The 27,017-nt window shown below is 45.5% G+C and overlaps 1 protein-coding gene and 1 long non-coding RNA gene across 11 annotated transcripts in view; one reads left to right on the top strand and one right to left on the bottom strand.

Moving 5' to 3' along the window:
• The window catches only part of Myof (myoferlin), a 150,634-nt gene that overhangs the window by 93,568 nt on the left and 30,049 nt on the right, over positions 1-27,017 (bottom strand). For 6 of the 7 annotated variants that reach the window (XR_003483726.2, XM_027407446.2, XM_027407444.2 and 3 more), the window contains exons 4-9: positions 10,205-10,313; positions 6,898-6,985; positions 1,760-1,926; positions 1,016-1,144; positions 704-766; positions 574-624 (exon numbers count right to left, since the gene is read on the bottom strand). Coding sequence is in view for 6 of the 7 variants with exons in the window: in XM_027407446.2 (XP_027263247.1) it covers positions 574-624; positions 704-766; positions 1,016-1,144; positions 1,760-1,926; positions 6,898-6,985; positions 10,205-10,313 (607 nt within the window). In the remaining variant the exon portion in view is untranslated. The remainder of the gene's footprint in view (positions 1-573; positions 625-703; positions 767-1,015; positions 1,145-1,759; positions 1,927-6,897; positions 6,986-10,204; positions 10,314-27,017) is intronic. The other variant, XM_027407445.2, reaches the window with a different exon arrangement.
• The window catches only part of LOC103160307, a 12,568-nt gene continuing 3,266 nt past the window's right edge, over positions 17,716-27,017 (top strand). The window contains exons 1-5 of one of the 4 annotated variants that reach the window (XR_003483728.2): positions 17,716-18,622; positions 21,128-21,213; positions 24,225-24,353; positions 24,541-24,621; positions 24,793-25,639. This is a non-coding gene — a long non-coding RNA (uncharacterized LOC103160307). Of the gene's footprint in view, positions 18,623-21,127; positions 21,214-24,224; positions 24,354-24,540; positions 25,640-25,847 lie in introns of those variants that run through there. The other 3 variants (XR_004768992.1, XR_003483731.2, XR_003483727.2) reach the window with 3 other exon arrangements.

Genomic DNA, 27,017 nt, shown 5'->3' with positions numbered 1-27,017 from the left:
CTTCATAGTGATGATTCCATCTTAGGATCAGGGTGGTTAAGAGATTTCACCCAGGTGACAGGCAGGTAGGGGTATGACCAGAGGTCTATCTGACCCAGGTCATCCTAGGAGCATTCAGTAACTGGAGGTAGCTCATCCTCTGAGAACTTCCTGAAAAAAAATGTAGCATCTCTTGCCAATTTCACTTTCCTCTCTCATTTCAGACTTACAACTGGCTTTGCAGACAGAGCTCTGGGGCCACTGGCGAGTACAGCTAGTTGAGAGACTTTTTGCCAACACCAAGCACACCCTTTGTAGCAATAGCTTTGTTTCCATCCACAGATAGAAGTTGGCGAGGACTCTCAGTGACACACCAAGGTACCATGCTTATGATGAATTACATAACTATTAGTGACATACTTTGAAGGTAGACAAGACCCATGAAGTCTTCCATAAAAAACATGGTGTCTGCCCTTTCCCTAGAACCCTAAGATGTCACCAAGATGTGTGCCCTGAGGCTCGGCTGTGAGTCATATTCCCTGTTATGAGTTTTCATCTTTATGTAATTGAAATGAGTAAGCTATCACCACTCACCTTAAATTCCCCCATCAGACAGTCTGCTCTCAAGGAATGGGAATTATAGACCTGGAAGACAGGAAAGGGGTAAGCCGATGGCCTTTGTCCAGAGGTCAGTGAGCAATGTCCGCCTGCCTCAGGCCCTTACCCGGATGCTGATGATCTCATCCATGAGTTCGGAAGGTGTGATATGCACATTGTAGAAAAATAACTGTCAAACAACACAGAACACGTGTGAATATTAGCCAGTGACTCAGGTCCAGGTCAGAAATCAATGGAAGCTATCAGATGGCGTCAAGCCCACATGGCTCTCCTCTCTGTGTTTAACACTAGAGCCCTGTACTATACTTTCTAGCTCTGTGTTTCCCTCCTCTCTGCACAGGGTGGAATTGGCAGGAGGAGGGGATGTACAAACAGGACAGACTGGATGAGCAGGGCTATGGATTTTCCACCCACTCACCTCGTCAAAAAATGGATTGTTCCCTCTCTTGATTCTTGTTCGGTGTGTCTGACCACAGATGTGGACTTTCACCACGGGCCTTATGTTGTTGCCACATAACTGCCGGCCTTCAATCACACGGACACGGATCTGCAAGCACAAAGCAGTGTTGTTACCAAATCTTCCCAGTTGTATGGTGCAAAGTAATCCTCAGCTGTCCCCTTAGCTCTCTGGCTCAAAAGGATGGCTGAAACCAGGCAGGCAGTTTTTACGGTACTGAGACCCTCAGTCTGGAAGGGGCCATCTCTTGCTGTCTCCAACATGGGAACTGTGGCTGGGTTTCTCAACCCAGGTCAGCTGAGCAGGAGAAAGGGTTCAGAGTGAGCCTGAGAAAAGCAGGGCAGGCTGAGGTCCCAGCAATATATATAGCCCTTTGCCTGGTCTTCGGGTGTCTTTGTGATACACTCATGTCATGAGCCAAGAAGAATGCAACAGGTGCTGAAGCTGCTATTCTTTGCTAATCAGCTCCCTCCTACTTCCAAAGGGAAGGAAGATTCTGGTTACATCCCTCTGAACAGCTTGTCTTTAATGAAACCCTTCATGCCTGTAGGACATGGGACTCTCCTTTCTAGGTTCATGCTGTTATATCCTTCTTAGCAGATGAGCCCCTGACCATAGGCATGTCTATCATGACATCACAGAAACAGCTGGGTCATGGGCCATGGGATGACAGTAAATACACAGAACAGCAGAGCCCTTTCCCACCTGGAAATCCTGTGGCTTGTTGGACAGCATTCGCCGGCTGTTCTTTCCCTTGGCAATCCTCCGAGCAAGCTGAGCCTCTGACAGTGTACCAGCTGGCCCCTTGGGCCCAGGGCCCCTGACCACAACATCTGCCCTGTCTTCATCTCCCTGGTCTTCTTCCTCTTCTTCTGAAATATGGAAGGGTGCCCAGTTAGTGATGGTCCTTAGCCTGAAACTGTCTAGCACCCTGATTCCCTGGGCGTGTCCTGTTCCCAAGGTAGCAGGTGAACTTTTGGTGGCACGGAGTGACAAGCTGGGGCTCAGACATCACTGTTTTAAGAAAATGCATTCACAGTGTATGAGGACCTTTGGCCAGACTGCCTCCAAAGACACAAGAGAACATCAGAGAGCACAGGGAGAGAAGTATTGTGGCCTTGGATCAGCTGTGATGAGTAAGCTCTCATCTCAGGAGCCAGCTTGCTAGAGAGATAGGGAAATATCATGGGGATCCAAACTTGTACATACCTTTCAAGCCCCTGCCCCTAACCTCCACCCCACCCTCACCCCACTTCCCACTGCAGGTCCTCCTCTAAAGACTGATCCAGGAGCCACATTGGAATCCCTTCTGCTCATCTTCTTAATTCATGATCGCCATGATCACCAAGATTGCCCTCATGGCAGATAAAACCTTCCCTTTTCTTACCAAGCAACCACAGTGGTCATGTCCTTCCCTTGTCTTTCTGTTTGCTCCTTCAAAACTCATCTGTATCCGCCTTTACCTCCCAGCCACTTCACAGATTCAAGGGAGAAAGATTTCCCCACTTAGCAGATTAATGTCCCCACCCTCTGATGTCTCTTAGGTCCTACTCCACAAATGTCCCCTAACTCTTAAGTATCCCCAGGGGCTCCTTCTCACTGTCACCTTCCTCCTGCCTTCAACTCCACGCACACTTTTCTTTTCCTAAAAAAACCAGAAATCAACTCTGCCTGCCTCCTCTTCCCTCTCTTTCATTCACTAAGTCTTTGAAACTTGTTGACAGACTTTAGCTTTTCATTTCTTAACAGACAAAGAGGGGTGGTAAGATGGCTCACTCGGCAAAGGGAGCCTGAGATAGACAAACCTTTTAGCTCATTAGCTAACCAGCCTAGCTGATTCGGTGAGCCTCAGGTTCAATTCGAGACTCCCATCCCAAAGGATAAGGTGGAAAGCAATTGAGGAAGTCATCAGACATTGACCTCTACACACACACATGACAAAACTTCAGACTCCTGGTTCTCTATAGAACAGACTCTGTGAAAGCCTAGAAGATGAAAACCAGCAGCATTAGTTTAATCTACCTTTGGATCCTGAACCTCTCCCTTCAGGGCTGGACAACAGTAACTGTTCCATGAAGGATGAGGGAACCCTAAGGCCTTGCTGAACACACCCTCTGCCCAGGATGTTTCCCTTCCAACATGCTAGTGCCTAGGCTGGCATGGTACACTAATGAGACCCAGGCATGGATGTGACCCATAGCCACAAACAATGACTGACTGTCATGACCACAAAGCCCAATGCCAAGCTAGGAACTGCTGACTGAATGGGCGTAGCCTCTTCCCAGTGCTGTCGTAACAAACATCTACAGACTGGATGGCTTAGAGCAATGTTCTCTGGCAGCTCCAGACTCTGGATGAGAAATCTCAGGTGTTGGCAGCCGCATACTCCACATGAAGCCTCTGAGAAAGAGTCCTCCTGCCTCTTCCCACACAGTAGCTCCTAGTGGTTCTTAGCAACCATGCCTCACTCCAATCACTGCCTGTGGTCATGAGACCTACTCCCTGCATGTCTGAGTGCCCTTACTTCATCTCCTAAGGACACCAGTCATGGGATGTAGAGTTTGCCGTAATCCAGGACAGCCTCATCTTTACCAACCACATACACATACTATTTCCAAATAATGGGTTCTGAAGTTTCACATACACATGACTTTCCAGGGGACATTACTCAACCCACCAGAGAAGGCATCTCTTGATCCTTCCCAGTTTGTTTAACTACTTCTCTACACGGCAGCCCCAGTCCACACCGCCCACACCACCTTCCTGTCTGGTACTCCCTCCATTCCTTTGGTAGTCTCTTAGGCGTTGGAGCCTGTGATCTAACATTGTGGTTGCCCTGCAGCCTTCTGCTTCTCTCATGCATCATATCCATATGCTTGTTCAACTCTACTTCTCCCTCTGCACCTAGACAGCTCAACCCGGCTGAGAAGGGCTCACACTGTCTCCACTGGTCTCACAAACCTTAAGTGGACATTTGGGGTTGCCTGGTCTTCTCCATCATCGCTAAGACAAAGATTTCTTGGATCTTGACCTGAGAGGGCTACTATAAGCCACCAAGGTCAAATCAGTTCATCTTTCCCAACTCCTACCTTGTGCATTGCTGAGAATATGCCCAGGATAATGCACAAGCTAGGCAAACATTCCACTCCACGCTACTCTCCCAGCCTCCAACACCCAGCAGTTAGTTTTACCTGGGAAGCTTCATTCTCTGGTAATGATCCTACTTATTTTATTGAGAGAACAAAGCCCAGATGCAAATGCTTCTATTTTCTCAACTACAAATCAACCATCCTACTAACATGTATGCTCTCTCCTAAAAAAACTATGATTCCCAGCTTCAGACCAACTACACATTTAGACAGATCTTATCTCCTCTTGCTATTTAACATTGGCTTCAACTACATAGTGGATTCCAGGCCAGCCTGGGCTACAGTGGGACCCTGCCTTAAAACAACAACAAATAGAACTTACTAGTTAAAGACCCTATGTGTCATTTAATCCAGTCTCCTGATTGTGCAAGGAATTAGAGGATCAGAGAGAGTGATTCACCTGAGAATGCACCAATGTTCAGAGTCAGGTCTGCTGACTCATTGCAGCTCAGAGTCCTTGTGTCCCTGGTACAAATGCCACCCTGCTTCCTAATAATGACAGTGTTACTTGGTCAATTCTCACCAGCTTTGATCACCCATCCCCTTACCAAGTACCGGGAGCTCTTTGCATGCATCATGCACAGGTATCAGTAACTGTTTTTCTGAAGTAGATAAAATTTGTTCATGAAAGGATAGAATTTTAAAACACTGGAGTCAGGCTATGAATGAAGTTTTGCTTTTCTTTAGTTGGGCAAAATATATATTAACAGATGGTTCTTTAAAAATAGACGTGCGGTTTTAAAAATAGTTCTTTCTGGCAACAGAAATGTACACTCCAGTCAAGCTGAACAAGTTGCCATGGTAACGAGTTTCCAGGCTGCCAAGTCTATATAGACTGGCTCAGCCCATCTTTCTGTTAGAGGGTCAGCCTCCAAGGCAGTTAGTGAACATCTTTGATACAACACATTGTCAATCAACCATCAATGTCCCAAACTCTGAGTCTCTGTTGTTATGACATAGGGCTCACCACAGCATTCCTTCAAAGGGAACTCCTGCGGGTTCTATTCTTTGGTCAATGATCATTAAGGTTTCTCATTTCGGTGTAGCAGTCAGTGTGTGAGGAGATGGCTTTAACAGCACTCACCACTGTCAATAGCTGCTGGCAGATGTTTCTCAGGAGATTTTTTTTTTTCACTTCCTGTGTCTTCTGAGATCTTTTTTGTGATGCTTGCGTTTTGATAAGCAGATGTTTCTTTTGTATTCAAAAAAGATATCAAGCTAACATTCACAAAAATTTGAAATTATCTATAAAGTTAAGGGGAGCAAAGGGTGATGATTCTATCCCAGATGTCCTGCATATGCCATTAAGGTGTGCAACAGTAAGACCGATTGTTGGTTGTGGTCTTATCTTCCATAATTAGTTTTCTTCCCCTACTCTTTTCCATCCTTCTGTCTTCCTTCCCTTTTTTGTACATCCTCATTTTCAGCCTGAGCTTGAAGCCAGCATTCTGAATGTCACCCCTGACCCAGCCTTGGTGAGGAATCATTTTACATGAAAAAGAATACTTTCAGATTGATGGATCTTATTCTTTTTTATATATATAAATCAAGAAAGTTTGCCTTGTCATGTTATACTGACATTGTCCCCTGACACAGCCCGCTCTTTTGCAGTATAGGGCATAGTGATAGTCTTTAAAACGCCAGTCCAAGGAACCCAGGTGCTGATTCATCTCCACCACAAGCCAGCATATCAGGACTGTGGGACCCTCTGGAGGAGACCTGGCACATGCTTGCCCAGTGCCTGCCATTGAGCTGCACAGAGGCAGCCTCTTGGGCCTGGGCAGATTCTCCAGTCCACAGTGGTACCAGGATACCAGGCTTTCACAGGTGACATCATGCCAAGCATTGGGAAACAGTCTTGGTAAAGGGAGCCCTGGAGGGGGGGGAATGGGGGAAGTTTTCATCCCTGTGAGAGTCGCTCATTCTAAGGAAGCAGAGACTCACTCTGGGGAAATCATATTGTGCACATAGTAGTTTAGCCTCTTATGACCAATCTAAAGAGACAAAATCTCCCTCTACCTTAGGTAGTTTAATAAACTGCTTGTTCTGAAAACCTTTCGGTTTCACTGGGACAAAACTCATTTTTAGCATCACTGTCATCCCACAGAAACCATCAAGGAAAGTCAAACTCAACTTCCTGAAAGACAGGCTTGTCTTATAGATCTTCCCTCTACCTGAGGCTTAAAGCCCTGTCAGAGGCCCTAGGCTGGCCCTGTCTGGAGTGACATCTGATGACAAAATGACCCAGGAGGACAAGTGGCTTGTGCTGAAGGAAACAATCCACTAGAGGAAGGACGGGGTGTTTGGGGGAGGAAAGAGGATTCAGGATTCAGAGAAAAGAAAAAGTCCAAGGGCGGGTGTCTGAGAACACATCCCGGCAATCACACCTTTGGGAGCTGTGACGCATGGAGGAGGGCAGAAAAGCCTCTCTCGAATCTCACAACCTGGGATTCAGTGGAAATCACAAAACTGAAGCAGCTTCACAATGATTCTGCAGTCTGTGTGTACCGGATGAGTGCTGAGAGAGCGTTCGCCACGGGAGCTGTTCCAGCATCCCCTCTACTGGAAGGGCATTTTGTAAAGAATTGCACCTGTCTAGTGGGCAAGGTGATATGGGCACTATAAAGGCAGTTTCTTTAGAGACTCTGTGTGCTTTAGCTGATTCTCCTTGGGTCACCAAGAAGGTCAACTTACCACCCATGCCTGACACACTGGTCCCGCTTGGGTCATTCGGATGTGGAGCTGAAGGTGGGTTATAGCCGATCACCAGGTCAATGGTGGCCTGAATAGAAAGAATCCATTGCACTGAGAATCAAGGCAGGGAAAAGAATATTACAGACTCAATATGAACAGTTCAGTGGGGGTAGGAGTCTTGGAAGGGCTGGGCAAGAAGTGAGACTGGCAAAGTAGGGAGGGTGATATCCCATTGGACTATTATTATCTTCCCTCAGATGAGCCAGGGCAGAGTGAAAAAGAAGCTGCTTTGTCACACAAGCTGTAACAAGCATGTGTGAACTTGTAGCAGCTTCTGCCCTGCAGAGGAGATGACCTCTGCTCATAGAATTACCAACAGAGATGCTCGTTTGCAATGATTACTTCATCTGCTGCTCATGAATACTAATTGCTGAGATTTTTTTTTATATTTCTCTCCAGGAAAGAATTTTAAGTAACTAGCCAGAAGGTACATAATAGCATAATCTTAAGACAGGACAGAAAGGGAAACCAAGCCTGATTGTAGAAAAGACAAATGCACAAATCATAAAGTTAAACATAATTGTCATCCCTATTGTTTTAACTGTGATCCCAAGATACCTAGGAATCAAACAAAAAGTGCAACAAAGCAAAGTTTATGTCTTTATATTTCATGAACTTATAAGACTTTAAAAATGTTTGCTAGGAAAAAAATTTTTAATTGCCCCTTTCCCTTCAGTACCAGGGCCCCACAAATGCTAGGTAAGTGTTCTGCCCGTTAGATACATCCTCAACCTTGAAGCAGGGTTGCTAACTTTTACTTCACCAAACACATGCCCATTGACTACCACAGTCATTGCCTAAAAGAAAGGCAATTTAATACCCAAAGCAAGAAAGGACAAACCTTAAAATTAAGAAAGTCAGCCGGGCGGTGCATGCCTTTAATCCCAGCACTCTGGAGGCAGAGGCAGGAGGATCTCTGTGAGTTCGAGACCAGCCTGGTCTACAAGAGCTAGATCCAGGACAGCCTCCAAAGCCACACAGAGAAACCCTGTCTTGAAAATAAATAATATTAAGAAAGTCCTTTGCAAATGAGGATTCCCCACCCCCACCTCCTGCCCCCTACCTGCAACACACAATCAGATTAAAAGATAAAGTACAGGGGCTGGAGAGGTAGCTCAGTGGTTAAGAGCACCAACTGCTCTTGCAAAGGACCTGGGTTTGATTCCCAGCACCTGCATGAAGGCTCTATGCCTCCAGTCTCAGGTGATCTGACACCTTCTTTTGGCCTCTGTGCTTACTGTATGCACATGGTGTACAGACATACATACAAGCAAAATACACAAACACATAAATAAAAATAAAGGTTATAACATGTTTCAGTTTGAGGTCAGCCTGGTCTACAAAGTGAGTTCCAGGACAGCCAGAGGTGTTACTCAGAGAAACGCTGTCTTGAAAATCAACAACAACAAAACAAAACAAAAATTTAAAGAATAAGATTCTAATACTTAGGACTATTGACACTAAAAATGATTCATTATTTTTCTGAAGTCCAAATCTAAGTGAGCCTCTCTTCCTTCTTTTATGGCTTTACTATAACTAGTGACTCTCATGTATGCATGTATAGACACATGTGTCTGTATCTCTCCTGTTTTTTCTTGTCTGTTCATCAGCAAATGTTTCCTCATGGATCAGCACATTTGGTGCCTGAGACTGGCCTGGGAACACAGAAAGGATTAATCAATAGGCCTACCCACAATCCTATAGCAAGCCAGCAGTCACAAGAACAGCATCTATAGCTATTTATTCCATAGACCAAGGTTCAACAGGAAGGCTATATGCTAGCACCAAGGGGCTCAAACTTAACATGAGAAACTGTACTTTCAAAACCTAGCAGAGTCCATAGTGACTCATCCCTGATTGCTGCTTTACATGCCAAAGTTCCAGCTGTCTCAATATTCCTAGGGATGCTTAGGAATCTCAGTAAGGGTGACAGCATCCCAGGGGCAGTGTTCATCTCAGTCCCAACAGTTCTGCTGCTGCTTTGGACAGTCCATGAGTTCTCTTCTGCGCATTATAAAACACCAGCAATCTGTAAAACCCACAGTCATCTTGCCTTGGCATTGTTTCTCTCAGCCGGGCTTTGGGTGGTCAGATGGTGGAGGGCATTTTGGATGAATGTGCTATGATCAGAACCCTAACCTCTAGCGGAGTCTCTGGGTTTCTCTGTGTAACAGTCTAGGCTGTCCTGGAACTCGCTCTGTAGACCAGGCTGGCCTCGAACTCACAGAGATCTGCCTGCCTCTGCTGGGATTAAAGGCCTCAGAGATCAGTGCAGCCGCACGGCATCCTTTCCCCTGGATTCCCAGAGGCCTTGCCTATGATAGACTTACAGTGATGCCTCTAGGATAAAACTTTTGCCCAGGTTCATAGGCAAAGTAAGTTGGTTGGCAAATGAAGGGGTTAGAAGTCATGTGCTGAGCATAGTAGTGTTTGAAGACTTCTTAGTAGTCATATGGCATCTGAATCTGAGTTACTTGAGGAAAACACACTTGAAATCTCAAAAAAAAAAAAAACCCACAGGATCTCATTGTGTACCCCTAGCTGGCCTGGATTTCCCTGCATAGATCAGGCTGAAACACGCAGAGATCAGCCTGCCTCAGCCTTCTGATTGCTGGGGTTAAAGGTGTGCACCACCATACCAAGTTTTCAATTCTGGTTTTATGTCAACAATATGTAATTATATCGAGAGTCTAGGATCAGAAAATATTCGGCAACCAATGTGGTTGCAAAGACCATGATACTACCATCTTAACACAGAAGGTAACAAAAACCTTCTGTTTGTCTGATACCTTACCAAAGCTATACAAAGCTAAAGGCAACCATTCAAACACCAAGTGGATAGCATTAAACTATATGCAGAGGGGTCTAGCTTACCATATAGAATTCTTTTTTTTTTTAATTTTTTCAAGACAAGGTTTCTCTGTTTAACAGTTCTGGCTCTCCTAGAACTCTATAGACCAGGCTGGCCTTGAACTCACAGAGATCTGCCTGCCTCTGCCTCCTGAACGCTGGAATTAAAGGTGTGTGCCACCACTGGAATTCTTTCAAATCAAATCAAATCTCAAATTTGCTGGCTCTGTGACTGAAAATTGAGAAGGATAAGACCCATATCATTGACAAATGGATCTTATCATTGAAACCAGACTTCTAGTATTTTGGGTAGTGAGCTAATTACCAAGCAAGTCTTTCCCAAATAAAGTTTTACTTAGCCATCTTATTTTTTTTTCCACAAAAGCAGAGAGCTCACCCCAGTGTCTTGTCCCTTTTCATTTAGTAGGGAGATCTGTTTGTAGGGCAAGGATCTGTTCTGGTCCCCGATCAGGTCCTTCAGGGAGACAGTTGCTGTGCCAATTAATCTGCAGGGGAGACAAGAAAGCACACAGCAGGCTAAGTGGAGGCATGCATCCACAGACCCTTCAAACAACCAATGCCTTCATATCCATCCAACCTTGTAACTGCCCTGGCAGAAATGCAGATGTACTAAAGAGAGACATGTGCCCCTCCCTTTGGCTATCAGACTATTGAAACAATGGCCTCCAAGAAATGGAATTTCCTTAGGAGACTCATGCAAAGAGAAGGAAAAGGATAAAATATGGTAGCAGCCAGAAGAGGAACTTATGGGAGACTAGCAATGATAGGACTCTGATGGGTGGGACCACACCACTTACTCGGGACTACTTAGTTCTGTGTGCTTGTTGCTCCCTATTAAACATAAACTGCATAGTAGGACCCCAAAGATGGACTTTTCGGGGGACGGTTCTACCTCTTTTCTTGTTACTCTTCCCAGTGTGACTACACTGAATAAACTTCCTTTCTCTGCCTTTCGCTATTAGTTCTCTTTTTAATTGACTTCTTGAGGACAAGTAGCTGAGCTTAGCTTGTTAGGGACACCAGGGCCTAGGCTTTGACCCTAACATCTCATTAAAATCACCACAGAATGTGAATGTGGGCAGAGTACTTCACAGTGACCAGAATATGTGGTACTTCTCCATGACAAGGGGTCATGCAAGAGTCAAACTAATACTGTCCACACAATTCTGAGTATCATGCATGAGGAGGGACGAGGGAACAACTGAATACAGGCCCCCAGAGAGAGAGAGAGAGAGAGAGAGAGAGAGAGAGAGAGAGAGAGAGAGAGAGAGAGAGAGAAGAAAACCCTCAGTAGGCAAGGGAAGCAATCCTCTGTAACAGGACTTAAAAGGACCCAGGCATCGCCCACTAAACAATATTTCCCCATGTCAGCCTTCTCAAAGTGTTAAGTCTAGGCTGCCTGGGCTAGCCGGATGGGGCGAACTCACTAGCCCGTACCCTCTGTTGCAGCATCCAAATGAGGATGTACTCTCTGCTCTCTCTTCCTGGTCCCAGGAACCACTGCAGGTCTCTGTCATTCACTCTTCAGCGCCCTGTTGCACAAGGCTCATGGGCAGAAAAGTACACGGTGTGCCTGTCTCTAGCATATGCTCTCTGGGCACACTGGTTGCTTCTGTTTTGCTCAACCCATTGTCTGAAACATGGCAGGCATTTAAAAGGTCTTTGTGGAACGATGGAAAGAATGAGTAAGTCTATAGATACTGCAAATGAATATTTAAAAATTTTATATAATTAAGGCTGTTTTTTTCTTTCTTTTTGGTTTTTTGAGACAGGGTTTCTTGATGGCTTTGGAGGCTGTCCTGGAACTAAATCTTGTAGACCAGGCTGTTCTAGAACTCACAGAGATCTGCCTGCCTCTGTCTCCCAAGTGCTGGGACTAAAGGTGTGCACCACCAATGCCCAGCTAAGGCCTGTTTTTAAGGGATTTTTTTTTGTATATGTAGAACACACATCCACTGCGAGTTAATATTAAAATATTTAAAGGAAAAAGTAACCCATGGAAAACTGTCTGAAACTTGGAGGATGTAACCTGAAATGTGGGTGGAGGAAGGGACCAGAGAGGCACAGAGCCTGGATGCTTTCATTTCAATGTGCAGACTGCAAAGGGGGATAGAGAACTAGGAAGAATGATGTCGGTTACTTACAGCTCACCTATGTTTGCAATGACTCATGTTAATAGGAAGCAATGTTATAGAACAGAATATCACTAGCAATGAAATGGACAACTAAGCACTGAGCCCCAAGTGATGGAGATGGTGATTCTGGTGTTCGTGGTGCTATGCAGGGCTTTACATGGTGCTACACAAGCACCCGGCCACTGAGCTACATCTCCAGGCCAAAAGAGATTCATAGTTCTGTTCATTCTGTTTTCCTCTGGAGACAGGGTGTGTAGTTTGAATGAGATTGGTCCCTACAGGCACATATGTTAGAATACTTGGCCCCTGGCTGGTGGAACTGTTTGGGAAGGATTAAGAGTGAGGCCTTGTTGGAGGAGGTGTGTCACTGGGGCTGAGCTTTGAGGTTTCAGAAGACTTGCCATTTCTAGTGTGCACTGCTCTCTGCCTCTTGCTGTGGATCAAGATGTGGGCACTCAAGCAGTTCCTGTTGTCCTTTGCTCCACCATTGTCTAATCCCCTGAACTGTAAGCCCAATTAATGTGTTATTTTGTTAAGTTTCCTTGGTCATGGTGTTTTATCACAGCAATAGAAGCGTAACTAAGACACAGGGGCTTACTAAAGTAACTCAAGTTGTACTTGAACTCACTATAAACCTAGCCTGGTCACAAAGTCATATTCCTTCTACTTTTGCATCCTGAGTGCTGACATTACTGGCTTGTACCACTGTGTGTGTATGCACATGTATGTATGTACATATGTATGTACGATTATGTATATGTATGAATGTGTATATGTATATGTATATGCATATCAGGGTAAGCCAAGCATGGAAGTACACACTTATAATCTGATGACCCAGGGGACAGAGACAGGGGAATTAAGCGTCCAAGGCTAGTCTGGACTATATAGTAAGACCATGTCTCCAAAAACATCCCAACAACAGCACATGGTGGAGAGACTGGTTGATTATTTTCATGTTACCCTAGGTAAAGTGTATTCTTAGGTATAAGTCAAAAATTATAAAAATGTACTAGTTTCTTAAAAAAACAAAAACAAAAACAGGAAGTAGATTTGGAATACAGCTCTTGCCTGCCATACTCAAGGCTTTGGCTCAATCTCTTGCACCACCAGAAAAAAATAGGAAGTGAAGGCTGAAGTCAGTGTGGATATATCCTTTCTGAAGCCTTGGTGTTGGTGTAGACACATCATTTTTGGAGTGACACATGTGTATCCATGTTCTCAGACCTCAGACTGTATGATCTGTGGCTCTCCACATACCTCAGTGACTTCGGGGACTGAGCTGTTTCACTCTGGAAATAGTTGATTCTATTGCCCGAGACCAGAGCATCATGGGCAGTTTCACACAGTCTGCCTAGTAACCCGAGTATTTGCCTACGGTTTCTTGGAAGAGTGTATGTTCTGATACAGATCTGTATACACACATAACTCTCAGCATATGAGGACCACCGAAGGCTCTCATCTCTTCTGATAAAGCACATGACAGCCTCTAGCTAGCAACAGAAACACATTTGCCTCCAGAAGGATGAGTGAGCCGTTCACTTCTTGAAGGTCCACACAGCAGTCAGGTCTACCATACAATGCTGAGAACTGATGAGAACTTTATATGGTATCTTAATGAACCTTAGTGTATTAAAACAATTAGTATACCTGGAGCATTATTTTCTCCTTACTTGGGTTTGATTTCTCTAACATGATGAAGACAGAGATACACACCTCACTCCAACTCCACCATACAAAACAGTTAACCCACAGCACGAGATGAGGGCCCTAGTGTTTCCACCGAATTCCCTCAGCACCCACAGACACCTAAGGAAAGTTTTGATTCCTGATTTTTAAATATGGCAATCAGTCATGGGATGGGTTAATTGATATTTAAAGAATAATGAAATGGGAAAATAGGGGTTTGCAGTCAGTAAAATGTTTGCTGCAAATACACAAGGACCTGAGTTTAGTCTCTGCACTCATGTGAAAAGTTTTGTGTCAAGGTACACAGTTGAAATCCCACTCTTGGGAAGGTGGAGATGGGGGGGGCGGCTGTCGGCCCCTGGGGCTTGCTGCCCGTACAGCCTAGACTAATCAGGTAGCCTAGGTGTTAGTGAGAGAGAGAATTTATCTCAAAAACAATGTAGCTGGCTCCTGGGGAGTGACACCCAAGGTTAACTTTTGACCTCCTCTCATGTGTCCATCTGTACACATGATCACTCACACATACACAAAAACTAAAATTACAACCTTAAAAATTTAAGAAGATCAATATATTAATAATAGCATGCTTAAAAGTTACCTCGGAGGGTTGGGGAACTGACTCAATGTTTAAGAGTGCTTGCCGGTTGTGCAAGCCTGGTAACCTGAATTTGATCCTCAAGACACATGTTAAAAGGCAGATGCTGTAGCCCACACCTGTAATTCCAGCACTTCTGCCTGGTGGTGGGAGGCATGGACAGAAGCTTGGGGGTCAGCTAGCCTGAGGTACATGCACAGAAGCTTGGGGGTCAGCTAGCCTGAGGTACATGGACAGAAGCTTGCGGGTCAGCTAGCCTGAGGTACATGCACAGAAGCTTGGGGGTCAGCTAGCCTGAGGTACATGGACAGAAGCTTGGGGGTTAGCTAGCCTGAGGTACATGCACAGAAGCTTGGGGGTCAGCTAGCCTGAGGTACATGGAGATGCAACAAAAAAAAACGAGACCTTCCCTCAATGAGATGAAAAGTGAGAACTGACTCTCAAAGGTTGTCCTGACTTTCACTATGCTCATTGGCATGTGCACCCCCCACACATCACAGGCACTCACACACACACACACACACACACACACACACACACACACACACACCTCTACACATATCACAGGTAATAACTCCACACACATCACTGGCACTCACATCATAGGCACTCACACACACACACACAGAGAGAGAGACACACACACACACACAGAGACACACATAACAGGCACACACACACACACACACACACACACACACACACGCACACACCACAACCACTCACACCATCTACTGAAACACACACCCAACAGGCACACACACTATAAATACAGGCAATAACACCCTACAGGTAATAACACCACACACACACACACACACACACACACACACACACACACACACACTACAGGCACTCATACTATATATATACAGATCACAGACATTCATACCATACACTCACACACACTCACACCATACACACACACCATAAGCACTCACACAACACACACTCATATACACACACATATCCCACACAGGCACTCACACCATAAACCCACCCCCACAGGCACTCATACTACACACACACACACACACACACACTACAGGCACTCACACCACACACAGACACACACAGACACACACACACACACACACACACACACACACACTACAGGCACTCACACCACATACAGACACACACACAGACACAGACACACACACACACACACACACACACACACACACACACACACCACAGGCACTCACACACACAAAAAGTAAAATGAGTTCTCTCCCTTCTTTTAAGGAAAATCTGTCTGGCTTTGTCTAAACATGCTGTTTGCCAGGCAAGATGGGGAAACAAACGTTATCCTTCACAGTCCATGATTCATGGTGCAGTTCTATGATTAAGAAAATTACATCACACACTTGAGCATGTACTGGTTTGTTTTTGGTAAAGCCAGGTAGGGCCAGAATAACCTGAACCTCTTATCAGCAGTAAATAAATCTGAGGACAGGACAGGGTGCCATGCCCAGGCCATGAGGAAAAAGACCACAGGTAAAAGGCCTGATTCGGGGTTGGGCCAGCATCCTAGACCTTAACACTAATGACATTTGAACTTGACAACATTCGTGTTGTGGGGGGCTGCCATGCACTTCATCAGACATGCAGCAGAGCCTCTGACCGCCTCCCACTCGATGCCCAGGACAGTCCCTTGAGCTGTGATCACCAGATACATTACCTGGTGTCCTGGAGGACAGCATTGTTCTCACCTAGGTAGAGAACAATTGCTATTGTAGCCCCAAGTGTTGTGTTCCAGCTCTCTCTGGGGCCTTGCCTTAGTCCTTCCATTTTCTTTTTAAGCACTGTATTATTGGCAAACAGATGGACAGAAGTGAATGACTTCACAGGCCAGGCTTACACACATGATGTGTCCTATACAGGTCTGTCTAAACTTTTACTACTTTCCTACATTTTGATGTTATGTGTGTGTGTTTAAAATCTCCTAGAATTTCTTTGGAAACCTCATAATGAAAGGCAGGGTTTCTGCCTTTGGAATTATTGCTCTGTAATTTCACAGGTCAAAAGCAATCCACACATAGTGTAGGGGCAAAGATGAAGTCAGAACAGAACCATAAGAGACACTGAAGGTACACAATACCGTAGCAGACAGTGCACTTGTGGCTAACTGGAAAGAAGAGGCTGGAGTACACACGAAGCCCACCTGTTAATCTTTTTATGCTGCTCAGTGGTTCATAACCTGTTCTGACTCAGCCTGCTGGGTTTCCTTCTCCAGGAGAGGGCAGTATCAGATGACCGGGCAGGAATGGAGAAAAGCAGAGTAGCCAATTATAGACGCTGACCTCAATCCCTTCTTTTAAAAAGCTTGAGTTCCATTTCCTAAGATTTACTTTCTTGTCATACAATTCTGATTATTTTATTGTGGGAGGGGCATGTAAAAGAGAACGTGTGTGTGAAACTATGTGTAACAAGTGGGTTATGGTAAAGGCCTGGAACGATAATCTCAAACATATTTTCACAGTGAGACTGAGTTTGAGGAAAGATGTAAACAGATGCAGCCCCCAGCACCTTAGATCAAACTGAAGGAAGACTGCCTGCAGCCAGTCCTGCAGCACCTCACGGGACAGCCAGCCAGGCCTGTTTTCTGGGCAGTTGCCTGGATACAGAAAACTGTGAGAACATGGGGAATGATAGCTTGGCCTCCTACACAAGGGACAGGAACAGTTCACTCTGACCATAAGCTTATTTCCTTTAAAAGAGGAGACACTGAGCCAAGGACCTCTTTTCCTCCCTATTACGAATGTGATGCTGTAACTAAGCCAAGATGATATGCCGTGCCAATGTGGACGCCTTGCCTGACTGTCCCCAAGGCTCTAACAGATGGGCCACAGCCCCAAAAGGAAACTACAATGAAAGAGATGCCAGGGCCTTGGCTCTGCAGCTCTTTGGGGAACTCACAAGCTCCAGGTGCATCTGACAATGAAGCAAACTCAGTCGCCACCCCTTCAGTCTGACTGTGGTAGAGCTCAGAGCCAGGCCTCTATGCATGGCGTGGTCCTAATTCTAAGCCATGGGAATGACCTAACAACTAGATGTTATACCTGGGGGCAGGGGGAGTTGAAAGCCAACCCAGTTACTAGTCAGCTTAGTTACCGTGGTGTCAGTTAAGAACCTGTGTTCCTCTGGAACATGCAATTGGTTTAAAAAAGAGGAATGGAAATGTTCTCCCCACAGGCTGGGCCCACATTTATAGCCACATGCCTCTGTGGTGAGTAAGAACTCTGCTGGCTGAGGGCCTCAGCAGGGGGCGTGGGGGGAGCTCACATACACAGCACACCCGGTCCCTTCTCTGTGTAGCCCAGACACAGCCCATGGGGATTGCTGGAAATTCCTTCACATGTACTCACTGCCGCTGCCTCTGGGGACTGTAAACAGCCAGAGGACTGCCATCCTCAGGGAAGAATCGTAGCCTGCAACTGGGCCGGGGACAAAAAAAGAGTTTCCAAGCTGTTCCCAAATCTCCTGTGGAAGATCTGAAGAGACCACGCTATCCCAGTTTTTGAAGGCCTGGGCTCTGGCTGCCTGAGTTTGTCATTTTGGCTGGGCCTGCACGGCTTTGTATTACTTCCCCACACTGCTCCCTCCTCTGGGCCTGTGTCCACCAAGTTCCTCCTGGGTACTGAAAATAAGGGAGGGAACAATCAACCCCTTCACCCCCCTTAAGAGAAACCAGACTGACAGGAGAAGCAGGGAAGCAGAAAAATGTTCCTTGTACAGCCTTCTCCTAGGCAGAGTGTGGGCTTCCTCCTCAGGTTCAGATCTGCAAGGGACCCCACTGAGATTAACAGGTCCACCTCTCTGGATATCAGATTGACTGCCTTTAGTAACTATCAGGCTCTTTCTCTCCCACGTGACTGTGACATGGGGATCACCCTGGCCTGCCTTCCGTGATAATCCTCTTAGGTTTGCCAGAATTCCCCTATCCCTCATGTTTCCGCTTAGAAATTTTCCGTCCACTGACTCCTCCCTACCACTTGACTGTGCTGTGTAGGGACTTGAACTCCCTCTGTCCTCTACTGCAGTCCATCCATCCTGTACCTGTGGTGACGGCCCTGGGTATTCTTCCTCAACAAGTGGCACAGAACAGTTTCCTCTTGGACATGGGCACGACAGCAGAGTCCCTTTTTAAGGTAAAAGCTGCTCAAAGGACACTCCCTCAGTTCTCAGATTCACTTGTGCCAGAAGGGCCCACCCGCACTGGTCTCTGATTCTCGCCCCAACTGTCCCTCAAAGTGTACTCTCAAAGCTCCCAGATGCATCACCATCATCATCACCATCATCATTATCATCATTAGCAGCAGCAGCAGGTCCCTGCAGATTCTCAGAGCCTGGAGTTGGATTATTTCTTAAGGTAGTTCTTTTCCTTTTCTTTTATTTTTATTTTATGTGTTTGAGTGTTTTTGCTACATGCATGTTAGTACACTGCATGCATTCTTATTGACCATGGGGACCAGAAGAGGGCACTTGGTCCTCTAGAGCTGGAGTTGCAGATGGCTGTGACCCGCTATGTGGATGTTGGGAACTGAACCCCAGTCCTCTACAAAAGCAAGCGCTCTTAACCATTAACCTCTCCAGAACCCCGAAGTGATTCTTACACCCATGGTCTTATGCCAGGAACTCTCCTGGGGCCTGGAGGAGGCGACTGGCAAAGCAGAATCAGGAAGTGTTTAAAAGCCACTCAGCTGAGATATGTGTATAGAAATCCAACTATTTCCCAGAATAAACTGTAGTCAACAGAACTCCATCAGTATCTAGGCACCCTTCCCATGGTCTTCCCTTCTTGCTCCAGACCAGGATTCTTAGACAGTCCTGAGGCTTTCTTCTTGGCCATTCAAAGACAGTGTGGACTTAAACAACACAAAACAAACGCAGACATAGTGATCCTCCACAATGTTTCCAAACCTGATGTAAGCAGGTCTTTTCTGCACTCTCTACAAACACCACACCCTCAATGTTATTTCTTATAAATGACTATAACCAGGCAGGTGAGATGGCTCACCAGGTAAAGGCTGCTACCTTCAAATATGATGCCTGAATTTGATCCTTGGTATCCACCCATATGGTAGAAAAGCACTAGTCTGACTTCATCAATATGCGCTATGGTACGTGTACACACACACACGTACACACACACACACACACACACACACACACACACACACACACACACACGCACATCCTAAATAAATATAATTGTGATTAATGACTGTACCCTGATACCTTTCTCTTTCTATCTGACCAATTACAGTCTCAGTCTTAAGGGTTTCAATCTATGCTTGCCTTCTGCAGTAAGTCAGTGGAGTTCCCAAATTCTCAATGTCTGAGTCCCTAGACATTATTAGATCAGTTTTTAATAATTCATAAACACATCCCTTCATCCATTCATATGTGGATATGGAAGGTAAGGGGACAGCACAGTATAGTGATTATGAAGACAGAAACTTAACTAATTTGGACTCAACTTTGTACTACTGCGTATATATAGACTAACTTCCCAGAGCTCCAGATTCTATATCTATAAATGGGGATGAAAGATCTTATCTAATGGTTCGAGATAAAAGAATAACATCAAAGTCAGGCAGTGGTGGTGCACACCTTTAATCCCAGCACTCAGAAGGCACAGGCAGGTGGATGTCTGAGTTTCAGGCCAGCCTGGTCTACAGAGTGAGTTCTAGGACAGGACAGCAAAGGCTACACAAAGAGACCCTGTCTCAAAACAAAACAAAACAAAACAAAACAAAACATGTCAAGTACTTAAAATCAGATTTATTTATCTATTTCAGATACCGCTCTCGAAAAGGAAGCTAAGAAAAGCACAGGTGGATACTTAGAGGAACCTCTGACCCAGACCCATGTCCCACCCAAATCCTAAAAGACATGGGGCAGAACAGGTGGGCATGAAGGAACATATAAGATCTCTTAGAAAATGCTGGGTATAGTAGCCCCTGCTTATAATCCTAGCACTCCAGTATCTGAGACAGAAAGATAGCCATGAGTTTGAAGTCAGCCCAGGCTACATAGCAAGACTGTCTCAAACAAACAAGGGACTGGAGAAAAGGGTCAGAGGTTAATGTTAATAGTATTTGCTTTGTTATCATTAGGACCAGAGTTCAAGTCTCAGAACCCATGTGATAGGAGAATGCTGGGGCTGCTGGCTTCCAGCTTAGCCAAGAAAACAAAATCCCCAGATTTAGGGAGAGACCCTGCCTCAAAGAAATGGGCAGAGAATGATACGGAAAGGCAATGAAGCCCTTTTCGGGCCTCTGCATATACATGCATGCAAGCACCCACACAAACACATACACACATGAATAAATACAGAAAAAGAAACTACTAGAGAAAAACTTAGGGAGCATACTTATAAATAAATATAGGCATAGGTAAGGACTTTTTGGACAGGGCTTTGATCACTCAGGAAATAAGATGGATAACCAACAAATAGGATCTCACGAAGTTATAAAGCTTTTGTATATCAAAGGAAACTGTCCATCAAATGAAGGCTGTGACCTCCCAGGTCTAGACAGGAACCCACTACAGTTGTTTTGTTAAACAACATGTTGTCAAACTGCCTCCTAAATGTTTATGCTTATACCCATAGGTTAGTGCTGCCCTCGGCCTTGGCCAGCATTTCTCTGCAGTAGGCAGCAGTCAGTGCAGATAAAAGTGCTGAGAATAAGTTCTATAAGTGCTCAGCCCTAAATGTGGCATCTATACCAACCCCCGACCACTACTAAGACCTTCCTGCATCTCATCATCTGCTGCTACTATATATCTATTTATTGTTGGTTATCTGTTCCCTCCATCCAAATGAGTGTGTGTGGGAGAAGTTATTGTTTTCTTTTGCTTTGTTTTGCAGGGCTGAGAATCAAACCCAGGCCTGTACACCTTTCCACTGAACTACATCCTGACCCTCTCTCTGATCAGTCATGACCTCTATAAAAGGTGTGGGGCGTTCCCAGTGCCTCAAACTGTTGCTGACATGAGTTAGGCATTAGTGAGTGTCTGTGGGATGAGCGAGTGAACTGACATTGTCATTGAAGACAGCCCAGTGACTCTGGAAACTCTAATTTATAAAACTTCCTCTACTAAGAGCTCACCCTCTGAAGAGCAATGGGATCGTCACTGCTGGTGCTATTCTCTTTCGCCTTTCATTGCATCTTTCTCCAGGTCTGTGCTCCATGCTGACCAACTCACAAGACCACAATGGGGGCCCTAGGACTTTTGGGAATGACATTGGCCTCCCTCGGGTCCCGTAGTTCAGTCTCTTATTACTCTACAAGAGTGAGTAACTGTGCACTGCCACAAGTTACCCCTATATAATGTAAAATAGTGGTTTCTTTAGGCTGCATCTTGCCTTGAGAGATTCCATCTACAGGCAGCTTTTTGAATCCATTTTGAGGAAGCATGATGACTCTGCATGAGGTGGACATGTGAATGGCACCGTCCATCTGACACCTTCACAGCACAGACCAAAAAATGACCTATTTCTGGGAGTAAAGGGTGCTGCACTATAAATTTCTCACCTCCATTGAGAATATAGGGCCACATGGGCATATTAAAATCATAGTAGGAAAACCAGGGCCAAGAACTTATCAGACACAACCAAGGAAGGATCTAACCCCCTCTCCTGTACCCCATTCAAAAGATGGGCTTCTAACACTGTGACAGTAACCCATCACCATCTGACTACCTGCTGCATGGTCAGGGGACAGGCAGGCAGAGAACTCCCAACTGTCCCAAGGCCTTCAGTTTCATTGGGTCCTCACTATGGATGCTGCTTGCTGGAATTGTCATCTGCCTGTCTGCTCACCCATCTGGACCTCTGTCCACTCATCTGCTCAGAGGGCCATCTGCCCTCCTCACCTCACTGCTGCAGCTCCGCTTAGATCCTGCAGCAGCCAGCAGCTCTCCAACCTCTTCTGCTGCTGGCTCTGTCTCACGCCCAGCTGGACTCCTTCACATTTTACCCATTTCCCAGCTTTGGCTTCTAGGATTTCTTTGAAATGCCTTGCCTCTTGAGCCCTTTGTAGCCAATCTGTAATGATGTAACATGCGTGCGTGAATACATACACACATACTTACTTACAAAAATAGACATTTATTGTGTGATGTGTAACATACCATCCGAGAGCTCATATTAATAATTAAGGTTGGAATAAAAGAACCCGTGATTGTCTCAGTTCTAGCTGTCAAGGAAAGCGGGATTATCTGGCAAATTGCTGCCAACAAAGCCACCGTAACTTATGACTTTACTGTTAGTCCATAAATCTAGACACTGTAGAAATACAGACATGCCAGGCGGTGGTGGCGCATGCCTTTAATCCCAGCATTCAAGAGGCAGAGGCAGGCGGATCTCTGTGAGTTCAAGACCAGCCTGGTCTACAAGAGTGAGTTTCAGGACAGCCTCCAAAGCCACAGAGAAACCCTGTCCCAAAAAACAAAACAAAAAGAAAGAAAGAAAGAAAGAAAGAAAGAAAGAAAGAAAGAAAGAAAGAAAGAAATACAGACATTTGTCTATGTTTCTGAGACCTATCCAACGTCTAAAGATACTCATCAGTAACTGCCCTGCCCTGTCTTCTCATACAGGTGTTGCTCTGCTGAAAACACAGGCTTTTTGTTTGTTTGTTTGTTTGTTGTTTTTAATCAAAACTAGGGATTCCTCTCCACAGTGCCCCCCTGAATCTGCTTGGGTTTTCACACGGCTGATGGAGCTGCTCCCAGCTTTTTTCTTGTAAGAAAACTTTTCCTAAGAGCTTTTCTCTTTTAAGGAAAACTGTAGCCCTCAGCTGCTGACCTCTCACCACGCTCTCTCAGCAGAGGACAGGGCAGCTGCTTCATTCTCAGGAGGGAGCCAAAGTCATGAGAAAAAAAAACAGGATTAAAGGCTAGAAGGCAAGGTCTTTGACAGACCATGGAAGCAACACTTCTCACAAGTAGGACCACACTTAAGGCCCCAGAATTCTTTTCATTCCAAAGCAGTTTTTCCGTGTTCTCCAATTGAAAAGCACTTTTGCTCAGGAAGTTAGTATATTTCACAACTTAAATTTGTCATTTTCATTTTCTATTTCAAATCTCCCCAAACCACGTGTGCATACTTATATTTGTGCTTACCGGGCTGTCCTCTCACTCTCCTTTTCCACCCTAGAGCCTGTGTGTGTGTGTGTACACACACACACACACACACACACACACACACAGAGGGAGAGCAGAGAGCAGTTCTGGCCTCTGTGTGAGAGGATTCTAGCATTCCCCAATTACTCCATTCTCTTCTTCCACTAAGGGAGCCGGGTGACCCGCTGTGTTTTGCTGAACCCCTGGAGCCATATTTCCCTTAACTGTCAGTTGAGGATATGACTGTCTGACTGAATTGTTACAGAGATTAAACGCAGCTACACATGTAATAGCTGTAGCCCAGTCCCTGGATTTCTGTAACCCACAAAACAACAATTATATTGTTCGTCAGGAAGTTGAAGTAACGCTTCTCTAATTCTATCAAATGTGCCCTAGCTACCCTTTATTAAGGAAGTACTGTAGCTACCATTATAACTTCTCAAGAGTTACCCAACTAGTGAGTGGCAAAATGAAAGCCCAGCTAAACCCAGGATCAGGCAGCTGGCCTCTTTGCAGTCTCTTATGCAAGAACTTGGTAGTTTTCCTTCTTGCTGTATTACTAAGTTTTCTGTCACCTCCTTCCAATGCACAACATAGCAAATCAGAGCCTCGCCTAGGGACCAACATTCTGACACTGTTGCTAACTTTACACTGTGTGTGTGTGTGTGTGTGTGTGTGTGTGTGTGTGTGTGTGTGTGTGTGTTTTGGGGTGAGAGGATGTGGTGGTGGTTTTACATGAACACACACACTAATGCAAACGGGGAAAGGACCCTGGAAACACAGGTTCCTGCAGAGATAATTATAGTCATTGTATCACAGACATTGTCATTTTCATTCTCCAGCAGCCCAGTTTGGATCCTGTTTATAATGTCCTTGCCTCAACTGCCTACACACTCCTCTATCTTCTTTAATCTACAGACTGGAACTCCACAGCCTGGTCCACCATTCCCACCTATCACAACACCATCCAGGTCAGTCACTGTTCCCCTCCTTTCTCCCTTTCTCAGGTCTTTCTTTCCCTCTTGACCTTCCTGGGCATCTGTAGGATTCTTCCTGTATCACTCCAACTTGGAGGGATGACCAGAATCTTTCTGGGACCCTGTCACTGCACTGACTAGGGTACTCAGCTGGCTCATATAATTTCTCTCCCTCTCTCAGGACCACAAAACTGTGTCAAGAACATCTGATATCTGAAAACTATCGCCACCTGGGTTGTCCACAAGTTTTTAGTTGTGTCTGGTAAGAGGGTAAATATGATCCCTGTAATCACCTTCACTAAAGCAGAACTGCTAAACTATGGGCACTTCAAGCATGGGGATTCTGATGCTGGGAGGCAGCAAGCAGTTTGCCCAAGGCCCACTCCCTAGTGACTGAGGGCTGGATCTCTAACAAGCCTCATTCTGTCTCCAGAATATCGTTTACTGTCAGTGCTCTTGTCTTCCTATGAGCCCAATCTTCAGTTCTGCATCTCTTCGAAAGGCCACCAGATTTGTGAGGACACTTGTGTTTTAATGGTCCTGAGCCTTTTGTAGCCGAAACCAAGTTGTCTGAGAACTGTTCCAGAGAGCCGAGGTGAACAGGTTCTACCCAAGTGATCTGTCACTAGTGGGCTGACAGGATAGCCGAAAGGTGACTGTAAATGTTAAATGCTGCTCATGTAGTAGTGTCAAACACACTGTTCACACATTCCATCAACAAACATTTATGGAGAGTCCCATGCATGCTGGGCATTGCTACACTGTTCATGCTATGGCACTGATCAAGACAAATATGGAGCCTGTAGTCTGACAAAAGGACATAAGTGACTAACTTACACAAGAGCCTTGAAGATGGAGCTGAACGCAAAGCTAAACACAGCAGATATGGGATAACACATATCTGAGCACATGTCTCAGACCTGACCTAATATCTGCCTTCCCACATCACCTCTATACTCATTCAGAGCTGCACAGGACAGGGCAGTGATGTAGCGAGAGGCTTGGCTCCTGTGCTACGCTTTAGTGATTGGTGCCGTTTCCTCCTGGGCTTCCTTTTTGAATGGGCATGTGTGTGCATGCATGTGTGTGTGTGTGTGCATATGCACATCTGAGGGCCTGGCAATCTCTCTCATTCCTGCCCATCCAGGAACCAGGCCACTGTTCTGTAGGAACTCCAGTGGATGACAAGGATCAGTGACCTCAGAATCTCTGAGCCCCAGGTGTCCACTGCTCTCCTAAGCTCGGTGTGAAGATTAAATGAGATGCAATCTTGGACTAGTGCTATGTATGAGCATAAACATATCTAACAGCACAAACAGGCCTTCTTAAAGGAGGAGCTCAGGAAAGGCAACAATACTCTGGCACTGAGAGTGGTTAACTCTTTTTGTAGGAAAGGCGTTGTCTCTTTTTTAGAATTAGGAAGAAAAATTTGCTTCCATCTTAGCAAAGACAGAATCTGTCATTCTACCGACAATCTTGTTCCCACAGGTCCAAAGGCTTCCAGAGTAACAAAAAAGTTAAGATTCCAAGTCTGGATGAAAATGACCTGACCATTTCAGGCCTGCTAAGTGAGCTTGAACAAACCACTCTGAAGAAAGAGGCCCTGGATCACTGGGTGCCTGTTTGTGGGTCCTGGGCTAGTTGCTGGTCTCTGCTAAGTTCTTACCATGTGAAGTCATTGGTTATCTGTAGAGGGAATTACCTTTTGTCTGGACAAATCATTTCACTCTGACATCTCAGAATGGACTTCTAAAAAGATCCTTTCATGTGCCTCCTTAGGGCATAGGCTTTCGCCTCTTCTCCCGCCCAGCTCTTCTGCCCTCACTGAGTTCAGATGATTGAAGTAGGGCAGGCTGGAAGCAGCATAGAACAACCATCTGGCTCCCAGCCTGGAGCAATATCCCTGCTGCTGCTGAGTCAATGCACAGCACGCTGGGGCAGCCTGGCTAATCTCTGTGGGTGTGGCCTCCTCACACAGGCCAGCCCAGGCTGCCTGGCACTGTTTGCTGACAGGCCCTAAGCAATAGAACAGCAGAAGCCAAGTGGGAACTTGAGTTTGTACTGCCAGTCTCCATGGCAACAAGTAAGTCAGCACAGAGAACATTCTCAAACTGGCAGAAAAACCCTCAGCCCCACCCTGAAAAGCTATCCCTCCCTGGGCAGCCAGCAGATCCCCGAGGCCAAATCCCTGGAAAAAAGTCAAACACACAGATACTTTGTAAAAACATAGCATATTCCCAGATGGCTTTCCCTCCCAGAATGTACAGGTGATTTGACTGGCACAGATGTATCTTTGGAATGGTGGAAATGTCTAGAGAGCCAAAGGTTATGCCTGGTAGAGGAAGAAAAGTTCACATGATGGCATAGCATGCCCTCCCCAAACCCTGCAATAAATAGTAAAAACCTGTATCTAAGTAAGATGTGCAGAACTCCAAAATCTAGGTGGGTCCTCTTATAACAGAACTCATCATATTTCCTTTGTTCAGACTAAGGAAAAGAATGTAGAGATTCAGAGAGTCTGCACAACCACTGTGTCTAAAAACACACAAGCACAGCACTTGGAGGTAGAAGTAAGGGTTTCACAGGGTTTCACAGGCTGGGCAGGCCCTGTCTTAGTGATTTCAGGCAGATCGATCCCATGCTGATGTGATACCATCT

This window comes from Cricetulus griseus, chromosome 3 (assembly GCF_003668045.3).
Source record: "Cricetulus griseus strain 17A/GY chromosome 3, alternate assembly CriGri-PICRH-1.0, whole genome shotgun sequence".
Lineage (NCBI taxonomy): Eukaryota > Metazoa > Chordata > Mammalia > Rodentia > Cricetidae > Cricetulus > Cricetulus griseus.
The sequence above is the reverse complement of the archived record's forward strand: the minus strand, read 5'-3'. Positions and strand labels throughout refer to the sequence as shown.